Here is an 11,472-nt window from a genome sequence, read left to right as displayed (position 1 = left end):
TATGTCGAGTAGTGTTCGACATACCCGTTGAATCTTCGGCAAGTCTTCGATTTGTGACAAAGAAAAGTTGTGAGTTTGAAGGTGGAAAGTTCCCTTTAGAGTCGTGTTCTCTGTAGCAGAAGTCTTTTATTGCAACAAAAAAGAAAGGTAGCCTGGATTTATTGATCACGGTTAGAGGATTAAAAACCATGAGCCATCTTGAGGAGTTAAAGCAAGATTGCGATGAATTACGTGCATTTATTGCCGAATCCAGCCGGGCACGTGTGAAGGAAGTCCTACAGCGTGAACTCATCAAACTTGAGCAAGAAGTCTCACTGCTGTCGCGCGAGAAACCGGCTTCCACTGATCAACCAAATGCTACTGCTGAGGAAAAACCAAGCTCCTCGAAACCAGTAACTGTGTCAAGCTATACGAAAAAGATCACTTCATACGGCTGGGATCAGTCTGACAAATTTGTCAAAATCTACATCACACTTCCAGAGGTTGAAACTGTCCCCAAGGAAAGCCTAGTTCCAAATTTTGGAGATAGATCCGTCGAAGTGACAGTTAAGGGTCTGAAAGGGGTAAATTACCAACTTCAAATTTGTCGTCTCTACAGCTCAATTGTTCCTAGCACAAGCTATTTGAAGGCCAAATCAGGAACCCTGACAGTCTTTCTGAAAAAGGAAAAAATGGGAGAGAAATGGGAAGATGTAGTGTACAAGGAGAAGAAAGATTTTAAGCCACCTGGTCTTGATGAATCCAAGGATCCATCAGAGGGAATTATGGACTTGATGAAGAAAATGTATGATGAAGGGGATGATGAGATGAAGAAAACTATTACTAAAGCATGGATGGAGTCGAGGGAAAAGCAGGCGTCAGGTATCATGTGATTGATTGATGGACATTTGTTGATTAAAAGTCGTTTGATTAGGGATTGATTGATGATAAAGTCAAGATTTGCTAACATTTATTTAGTTAAATTGTTCTTGTTCTAAAAAAAACTTCTGTTAAACTCTGATTTAAGCACTGGTATAAAATTGTATTTACACAATGTATGCAATTAGTTGTGTATCAAACAAGGCATTGCTTAGTTGGTAGTGATCTTGAAGCATATTATGCTAAATAAACCTATTATTTTATTAGTTTTGTTTGAAGGTATGATTCCTGTAATATGTAGGTGTCACTACTTTATGTTCTGAAGAGAATTTATATGAATATGAGGTGTGATAATTCCTAAGACAGATACATGTGGATGTCAAAGGGGGTTAAAAATGTGGTTGTGGTGGTGGTAATTTCCCAAGAGACTACCTTTTAGGGTAAACCCCCTACCATACCACCTTTTAGGGTAAAATTCAACCGACTGCTGTCTTTTAAGGGGTCTCAAGCTGATGTTATTTCAAAACACAATAACTTATTTTACAGTAAAGCACAAGTCAACTGAACAATTAAAACTGCAGTTTTTTAGTAACTTTTATTTTAGGGTTACTAAAATTCTTTTCCTTAGGGTTAAGATTGATTTTATTGGAGTACCTCCCCCCCCCCCTTCAATAGAGCATGCATTTTTTTAATTGAGTTAACTTCTACTTCTTAACCATTCCTGGTCCCAGAATTTTACTCCTTTTCACTATGTACTGTAGAAAGATTAGTCTGGGCCCATCCTGTATATCCTCAGACACCAGGGAACTTAGGGAATGGCAATGCGAAGTTGATTTAATTAGGGACCTACAGCAATGAAAATAACAAATGGTGGCAAAATGATGACAGCAGATACCTAACAATTTAAACTAGATTGTTTTCAGCAATTTTACATTTTTCTATTTTCACCTGTTTCTGACCATAAATGTCACTAGTTTGGAATTGAAGCCAGTCCGATTTGCATGGCGCATGGTTTTGTAGGCTATAAAAACCCCATGCATGTGATTAAATCCGTTTGTATCATGCTGAAATTCAATCCATCGTACAATAAAATCCACTCGATTATATTTGTAGGGTATCAAACAATGCTGGGTAAGTTATATTTTTCAAAAGGACGGGAGTTCTAAACATTCAAATTCAAAACAACTAATTAATATCTAATTAGAATTTGCAAATTAGAAGCATTGGTGATTATGTTCACAAAGATCAGATCAATCGCATGTTTTGAAGGGTCTACGAAAGGGATTTCAATTTGAAATAATGGATGATATCGTCCTACCTGTTCCAGATAGGTGAAGTGATCCAAATATTTTTTTTAAAACAAGGCCTTGAGGTATAAGCAATACAACACACATTGGGGGTCACAATCTTTATTTTCATTGTTGCCTGAAACATCTAAAAGCACAGTGCAATATTCTTTTGAGTAACAATAAGATCACAGCAAAGTAACTGTCAATTGTAAAGTGATAATTTAAGATGTATAAAATAATACTTTTTTTTTATTCTAAAACAGCACAAGATTTTACCCCCATTTTCTTTTACCCAATGCCGCATGCAAAATATTACACACTACTAAATAATGTAGTAATATCAAAAGTATTTGAATTTATTACACCGAAGAATTTGTGGCAATATAAAGCTCCAATCATACATCTAAGTGCTGAACACCGCAACAAAATATACCCTTGATACATTATTTAAAAATACAGCTATATTTTCATAAACTTCTGAATGATTATTCACAGTTTGCACGATAAAATTCAACACACTACTAAGTATGTTATTTCTCACCAGATAATACATTATGAGAACCTTTTTTATTTTTTAAGTTGTATGACTCAAAGAACTGAGTATTTAGTGGTGCAGTATTTAAACATAATGGGATTTTATCCCATTCTGTGTAATCAAGAGGGTTTAAGCTTGTTATTAAGTTTCTGAATTCTAAATCTTCTAAAAAGCTTCTGTACCTCAATGATAAAGAAGAACTTGTTAAAAAAATATATAAATCCTGCAAATTATATGGTCATCATCTTTAAAATAAATTCACCAATTTTGTAATAAAACTGCAAAACTGGTTTAAAAAATAATTCAATACTTCTATACTGACTACACAGCAGTCAATGTAAAATTCCTTCTCACTGCTGATCTGGGAATGCATACCCTTGTCAGATACTGCACAGCAGTGCATTGTCAACAGCTAATATACTATTTCTTTCTCAATTTTATATTAATTTAACAAGCATGTCACACTAATGTTCAAGTTAGTTGTCTAGCCTATACTCCATTATCCTTCAGAAATTACAGGCCTCTTTTCACATTAAAGGATACAGAGACTGAGAAAAAAGAGGAGACTTAAAATGCTTACAGCGTATACACCAATTAAAAAAAACGTTTTCAGTGAAAAAAAAAAACAAATGGCAATCGGCAAATGGAACTTCCACGACCGGAGGGTACCATGCGTCTCATTATATCTCAACCGAAAGCAGGAGAACATTGATCAATTATACAATAATCCAAAGCTAGCGATATAGCTCGGGCATCTCTGGAGTTCATTTATAATCACCGTTCTGTCTTGGGACTGCCATTCACCATTTGCACTGACAACGTTTATTTAATTAGGTGTATACAAAACAGAATGAAGAGAGAAGAAAGCAGAGAAGGAAGGAACAGAACTTTTCTTTCTCTCCCTTCGCTGGCATCTCCCGTCACACACGCCCGTCTGCTTCCCTCTCCATCTCTGTTTCCCTTTGTGAGTGAAAATTTGGTTTAAGAATTCTAGCTCTGTTGAGCCCTGCGACAGTAGTAGCCAAGTGCCTTACACTTCTCACAAAGGTCTTGAGGGTGTTCCTTGGTCTGGTCGGACACGTCCAGGCCGTCCGGTTTGTCCAGGGGGCGCTGTTTGTGTGGATACACATTAATGAAGCATTTGACACACTGCTGGCCCATGTTTGCCCAGCTGTTCCCGCTCATCCACTTGCGCTTACAGAGCGGACACTTGAACTCGCCAAAGCATCTCTTCTTACCCTGGTAGGGAGTCAGACCCTCACCTTTTGGGCGTGCCTGGTACAATAGAGGCAATACAATAATATAAGTGAGTAATGAATTTATATACAGGTGCCTATTTGTGTTTTTCCACTGGTCCCTAAACGCTATGAATCAAGGTTGAAAATCACTGACTCATCTGAGAAAGGATACAAAGCCAAACACTGCAATTGTTCATGTGTAGTTCTGACTACAACAAGTAAAACGATTTAGTTGTTTGCATGCATTTGCATTGTTAACGGAACATGAAAAGTTAAAAGTACTACCCCTCCCCCCTCAGTAAAAGCTGGCTAATCGCCTTGTGAGGGGGAGGGGGCGGTAAGGGAGGTCTAGTGCCCCCCACCCCCCCACCCCTCAGTAAATCCTAGCTTATTGCCTTGTGAGGGGGAGGGGGTAAGGGAGATCTAGTGTCCCCCCACCCCACCCCCACCCCTCAGTAAATCCTAGCTAATCGCCTTGGAAGGGGGAGGGGGGTAAGGAAGGTCTAGTGTCCCCCCACCCCTTAGTAAATCCTAGCTAATCGCCTCGGGAGGGGAGGGGGTAAGGGAGGTCTAGGGTCCCCTCAGTAAATCCTAGCTAATCGCCTTGGGAGGGGTAGGGGGGTAAGGGAGGTCTAGGGTCCCCCCACCCCTCAGTAAATCCTAGCTAATCGCCTTGGGAGGGGGAGGGGGGTAAGGGGGGTCTAGGGTTCCCCCCGCCCCTCATTAAATCCTGGCTAATCGCCTTGGGAGGGGAGGGCGGTCTAGGGTTGGTTTGTGTTTTAACAAGCTATAAGGGTCTTAGGGTCAACCTCTACATGTTTTTGCGGCTGACGATAGACCGCTAAAGCAAGGCATCAAGGGTAGATTTACTTGGCCTCTTTCATAACATCGACACTCTACTTCGACACTTCTATTAGACCTATGCGCTTGTTGCATAACATATCTCACACGTCGCACTAACGCTACCCACGCGAGCTAACCAAAGCTCAACATTTACAGAAAAGGGGCAACATGTTTTTTTTCTCATGAACCAGTGACCTAAGCAGCAGGCGACTCACACGAAATGGTTTGTAAAGCGTTCACATATGACTCAAACATGCAATCGAATAAAAATACGGAAAGCATGCTTGCGGCAATATGTTTTATTGCTTTTGTTAAGACAAGAGTTTCCGACTTTTTTGATGAAAGAAACCTTTGAGTTTTAGTCATACGGCTATTGGGCTTAATCTATTTTACTGTAAAGGTCCCCACACACTCTTTTCTTCCCCGATACACTCTAATTTTATTAGAAAGTCTAATTTTCTGTTGAAGTTGGGCCGTTCTAATTTTTAATGTATTTTTAGGCTGAAAATGTTCTGAAGGATGTTTTTATATTTTAGTGTACATAAAGATATAATACTCAATGAATTATTAGTAGAGAATTACACAAATGATCAACAATAGCAATAATAATCGACGTTGTTATTATTTTTGCGTGTGCATTTTAGAACGCATCAGACTAACAAAGCAATATTTTGCTATCTGAACCTCGGCATGTCTTTGGAATGTTCTCAAAATTTGGGGAAATCTCAGCCTGAATGTTGTAAAATAAGGTTCTAATAAAACAAAAAGAGTGCATACTACTTTATAAGTTAAATATTTTCCCTGACTTAAGGTCGTTGTAGACACCTTTCCTGAAGGGCTTAATGATTCTTAACGTTAAATGTTTTTTCTTCTTCTTGAGATACGTGAGGATGCAACTCAATCCAAACAAATCTATTTTGGGATCGAATCCAGCCGAACGCAATGGGCAAGAAGCAAAGCTGAGCTGTCAACAGTTTGCGGGGGATTCATTCATCGACGGGGCGTGTGCACAACAAAAATATTCTTAGTGTTTTGGCAAATCGCACTTGATTACTAATGACTTTAGGACTATTACTTTCTAGAAGGAGTTTATCGTTTAGATCACTTCAAGAAGGATAAAAAAATTAGCTCAGCCTAAAACTATAAGACTAACTTCGTGATTGGAAACAGTCCGTACCAGAATTTATCGCATACGTCAGCAACAATATGCCAATGTCACAAATGGAATCCTATACAATTTCGTCTAGTCTTTTGCTTGTATTATTTAATTTATGGTTGTTTTTATTCATTGTTGCGTTTTGTACCTTGAAGGCATATGACCTGTTCAGGGTAATACATTTTTCCATCTGTTTTTGTATTGTTTATTCGGCTTGTGGTGACTGATGTCCCCCGCAGAAGAGTCGCGTTAGAAAACATCCCATATGACAAGATGAATTTGATCTCTTATCAAAGCAGACACTTCAGACAAATTCAAGGATTCTTTGAAAAACCGTAGACAATTGAAAGAAATAATGGTCCTTCACATCAATACGTTGGCGGGGAACCATTCACAAAATCGCGTGAGTGTAGTGGATTGAAAACGTAATTAACCTGTCTGCCCTCTTGTGTTTGCCCAAAAATCATTAATGCGATCTGGCACGTGGACAAGAATTTCTGCTCCAAAAGACGCATATCCGAACCACAGGGGTCTCAGAGCACAGGCGGCTCCTTCCAAGTGTTATCAGGCCCAAAGGTACTACCCTGGATCTGAATTGACAGTTTCAGGCACTGACTATGTCAACATATATTCATTTCCAAGACATTTTCTGATTGAGCAGGGAATCCTTTGACAAGAAATTTCGCTCCACACACTTTGGGATCAAACAACTAGCACTATTTTTTTAAGACTACTCAGTTTGTGTGATCCTGCTTTTTGTTGGCTTGTACTGGTGAGCTTAAAATGCTCTGAGAGTCTAGACCCCGTGGAGAGATATATAAAATGTGTCAGTATTAGCTTATACCAAACGACTTCTAACCCTTTTATATCGCGCTTTTAAATTCTATACTTGTGCGCGCGTACGACATATCTAAGATTCATAGGTTTTGGCACAAGTGAAAAATAAAAGTAGCTCATGCAAGGCTCAGAAACAATTTGTGTTCATCGTTTGCTCCCCATAAAGTCCTTGAGGATACTCTAGTTACCCCGCCCCTCCCTTCTTGTGGGAAAAAGACCTGTGAAGTATCAGCTGTCAAATCATGAAACAAGTAGAAACTCGAGCCAACCTTGAGCCAACCGTTTGCTATCCAAATAACCTCAGACATACCTGTGGACAATCCTTGATGTAGTGTCCCTTGCAGAAGCAAAGATGACATAAATACCCCTCAGGGGGTCTCTTGGGCTTTTTTCTGATCGGTCTCTGTTGTAGAAGTAGCGAGTTTTGTAATGATGCCGCGAGGCTGGAAATGTCGTCGTCGGAACCATACTCATTGACAGACCAAGGGAGGTGGTCGCTGAATGTCTCGCTCTGCGGGGAACTGTCTAGGGAACTGCTGAACTGCTCGTATAAATCCAACGGTTCAGAGGAGGACGAGGAGTTGCGTAATATGTGCTATAAGCGGAACGATCGTGTTAGATGTAATAAATCTATTACTCATAATGATAACATTTTCGAGAACAACCTAACACATAGCATTTTTACGAAATCACGCACCTTGAAAAATTAGACGTTTTCGCCAAAGTGCTTCTGTATCAGTTATCGTATGAGCTATGCTAGTTTATCAAGGAATGCTGAAGAACGTTTGCCAATTTGCAATAAAAACGCTAAGTAACAGGCAAATCAGTAAGTAATTACGCGCTAATGTCTGGTTACGTTCCTTTTACGAGCAGGTAATTGTATAAGAATGGCCAGAAAGCACACCTAGAGGATGAGAAAGGGGAGGGCTGAGGGTATCAGTCACACTACTTAACAAGACTAGACCTAACTCTTTAAAAAGCGAAATGACAACACAACACTCAACGGAGTCTTATGCAAGGCACACTTCTGTTCTTGTTAATGATATCGCACTTATCGCACATGTCAGAGGTGCTATGCCCGCCCTCTACATCGTAGATCTTATAAAAAAAAACATCAAATCAATATGAAGGTAACGGCTGGTTCTCGAAATGCACTGTTTTTGGTTGAATGACAATCCTATAGCCCGTGGTTCTATACTAAAACAAATTTTGAGATGAAACGGGGAAAACCCAAATCCAAAACTCATGTCCTAACTTGCTTGGCCTATGCCCTTACGGAAATGTTAAAGTCCCAGAACTGCTTTCTATTACTTTTTTACTCAGTGCAATTCAAATAACCCCACAAAATAAAACACAGCATCTCTGAGGTCCTTATCACAATCCCAGAAAGCCGCTCACCAGGGAGTCAAACTCCTAAGGATTTAGGATCGACGAATCAGTCTGTGTCCTTAGCACTTGTTGATAAAAATAACACAACGTCCCGTAGGTCGGTAGGCAAAGAGGAGTAGAGAGACTTCCGGAGGCAGCTCACGTTACCTCTGCGACCTTGGAATATCGCTACAAGGATAAAGTAAGACGAGGAAATGCGAAAAACCGAAACATCTTTTACGGAGACCTCGACATTTACCCTTGTGCAGCGGTCAAGTGTGATTAGACAGTGAAGAAGTAGATCCACGTACAAAACACATCTAGATATGACACTGGACTAGCCTCGGCTGCGATATCTTTCTAAGGCGATTAGTCAAACGTTTGTACAGTGTACAAAGATTGAACGGATAGGATGCCTACTTAATACGTGACGCATGAAAATAACAAATATTTTAAGTGTGTCTTATAGGATAGATATACTAGAATCTAAGCAAATGACCCCTGTGGAATACTGAATTCAGTAGAGTAATTGAACTAACTGCTAATTAATAAAAACCCACATAGAAGTATTATTAGACGGTGCTGTCAAATATAGAGGATAAAAAATCTTAAGAGCTCTTGTGCGCCGCGAAGGTCGCTTAATTCGCGTTGTCTTCGTGGTACGTGCACAACTAGTGTTTGGCTGCAGGTTCGCTCGGTGGAGCATTGCCCGGGTCAACGGTGTCCATGGCTTGGTATTCATTTTCCTAGTCAATGACTCAAAAGTTATACATCAACAGGCGGGATCGATTTAGTTGCGGTTACACGAAAAAAAATTCTAGCAGCTTTCTAAAGTATAATGATTCGTTGTCAAAAGATTGCATCTTCTGTGGGAGTTAGAGACGGGCGATTACTGATTTTTGGAGAATCGCGATTATTTCTTTCTAATCTTATCTGCTGATGCAACTGCATCGACAACAAATTAGCGTCCGGCGTCAGTAACAAACAGGGCAAACATCACGGATCGATATTTACCGTGTGTATAGCACAGGTATGATTTTAACGCGCTACGCAAATATACCATGCAACAGCTTTTTAGAAATGCTTCCGAAAAGAATGCACTTTGAACGGCATCGGGACATAACGGCATGATCGCCCGGTCATCATAACATAGAAGTAAAGTTTTCTCTTTCAACAAAGTCCCTCTCACATCAGAACGGCACTTCAAGTACCACTCTCAATCTGTTACTTACTTTCTCATCTTCGGAATCGAACAGAAAGTATCTTTGGTAAGCACTCTGTGGACCGGACCTGAAGATCGACGACGAAAGCATGGTCGACATGATGGTGGGAGCCGAAACTCTGCAGATTTGTTGATCGCTCAGAAAAAAAATCCTCGGCGTCCTTTGAGCTTCTGTTTCCGGTTGGGGATCATCCAATGAATGGTCCGATCCGACTACTCGGATTGGGTGACCGACGTTCGCCACAGGAAGCCATGTGAGTGCAATTCACTGTCAGTAATGGAGCAAGCACACCGCTTGCAAATCACGCTCATCGACTAAGAGATTATGACGTTCGACGAATGGAGTTATCTGACTTCAGGCTCACAGATAACTTGATTAGCCATTTGTAACGAATATTAGTTCGTTTGTCAATACCTACTATACAAAACTAGTAACAATTTGCCTACAGTTATTTTAGACTTACAATCACATAATAAGTTAATGTTTCAGGGATATTAGTGGAATTTTATCGTTCCGTTCATTCCGCCAAGAGGTTTTTTGGTTTTGAGGTGTGGGAATTCCTCGCTATAAATAGATATGGTTATCAGCACTGACAGATGAGTTGCTTTCTTGACAATTTGTTGTCAGAATTTCGAAATGATATTACAAATTATTTTTTTAAAGGAAATAATTTATTTATCTGTACAAATATTGGTTCTATAATTAAATTCCAACGTTATCACTCGAATGTGACTATCCCGAATGATTGATTACAGGGTCGTAGCAGGGGGTGGGGCACTGGAGGCATGTGCCCCCCCCCGATATTTTTATATTATAAGGAAATGACCAGTAGCTGTGCCCCCCCCCCCCCCCCAATATTTACTTAATGTTTCTGTATTGTCCCCCCCCCCCCCCCCCAATCTTACGTGGCCTGCTACGACTCTGGGTTATCTAGGTAAATTCCACAACTAATTTGTCAAACAACCGCATTTCACTTCCACCACATACGTTAACACTAAAAAATTATGTTTGGCATATATAGATGGTCTAGGGCAGTGTTTACAAAAGACGCGAGCAATGTACACATACTGTTGTGTAAACACAGCATCGGATGTGCCAAAGCACATTTCCGACGTAACTAATTGATAAAATCTGATAATCAAAAGGCAATTGATGAAAATGATAATGATTGATATCGATATACTAAATGGTATCAGTTAATATCAGCAATTGATAACATTTGAAACTCAATTTTTCCCGTTATCAATTGTAATCAAATAGAATTTCGATTATTAATTGTTATCAATTGCTATCAATATCTATCAATTTTATCATTTAAACCCACCCGAACCTGTTATATTTTTCAAAATAAACTGATACAATTTGGATACAATGATGGATATCAATCATTATTAATTACTTCCAATTATCAATTTTATTAATTAGTTACGTCAGGCACATTGCCAAATAACTGAAGCCGAATATTCAATCACCGCTGCTCTCGAGGCTGGAGCGACTTTTGATCAGGTTAATAAACAATAAACACGGTGAAAACAACACCTGAGGATTAATTTCGATTGTCTAAATCCAAGATGGAGCGGCGCACAGCCAGAATGTCCCGGCAGTATTTAGAAGAGGGAGGTGTAGACTAAATTTTGGTGATCCACCGTTTGGGAGGGAGGGGGGTAATTTTGGTGTATAGTCGATCGAATGGCCGTATTTAGAAGAGGGAGGTGTAGACTAAATTTTGGTGATCCACCGTTTGGGAGGGAGGGGGGGGGGGTAATTTGGGTGTATAGTCGATCGAATGGCCGTATTTAGAAGAGGGAGATGTAGACTAAATTTTGGTGATCCACCGTTTGGGAGGGAGGGGGGGGGGTAATTTGGGTGTGTAGTCGATCGAATGGCCGTATTTAGAAGAGAGAGGTGTAGACAGGGGGGTCGTCTCGCCAGGTTTTCAGTTGTTATTCTTTTTTTAATTTCTTAACTGTTACGTTATCTTAATTCATGTCGGAGACCTATTTTTCGGAGCTTCCAAATGATTTCTGGCGTGTAAAAATAGTTAAATACCCCTAGGGCAAGCTATTCCTGATACGCTTTGAATGCAGGGAGCATTATTGCTCAGCAGGCCCACCGGAAAGACCCT

The 11,472-nt window shown here is 39.9% G+C and overlaps 2 protein-coding genes across 2 annotated transcripts; one reads left to right on the top strand and one right to left on the bottom strand.

The window, feature by feature from the left end:
* The first annotated feature begins 40 nt into the window (after nt 1-40).
* On the top strand, nt 41-1,124 carry LOC5512645 (calcyclin-binding protein). Its single transcript, XM_001632919.3, has one exon. It carries the CDS (start codon nt 189-191, stop codon nt 870-872), a length of 684 nt encoding a protein of 227 aa, XP_001632969.2. The 5' UTR covers nt 41-188; the 3' UTR covers nt 873-1,124.
* A 1,127-nt stretch (nt 1,125-2,251) lies between these two features.
* On the bottom strand, nt 2,252-10,104 carry LOC5512608 (zinc finger CCHC domain-containing protein 24). The gene is made up of 3 exons (XM_001632878.3): nt 9,357-10,104; nt 7,067-7,351; nt 2,252-3,957 (listed from the first exon to the last, which is right to left on the bottom strand). Exons 1-3 carry the CDS (start codon nt 9,444-9,446, stop codon nt 3,673-3,675), a joined length of 660 nt encoding a protein of 219 aa, XP_001632928.2. The 5' UTR covers nt 9,447-10,104; the 3' UTR covers nt 2,252-3,672.
* Between the last annotated feature and the right edge of the window lie 1,368 nt (nt 10,105-11,472).

Source organism: Nematostella vectensis, chromosome 3, assembly GCF_932526225.1.
Source record: "Nematostella vectensis chromosome 3, jaNemVect1.1, whole genome shotgun sequence".
Taxonomy (NCBI): Eukaryota; Metazoa; Cnidaria; class Anthozoa; order Actiniaria; family Edwardsiidae; genus Nematostella; species Nematostella vectensis.
The sequence above is the reverse complement of the archived record's forward strand: the minus strand, read 5'-3'. Positions and strand labels throughout refer to the sequence as shown.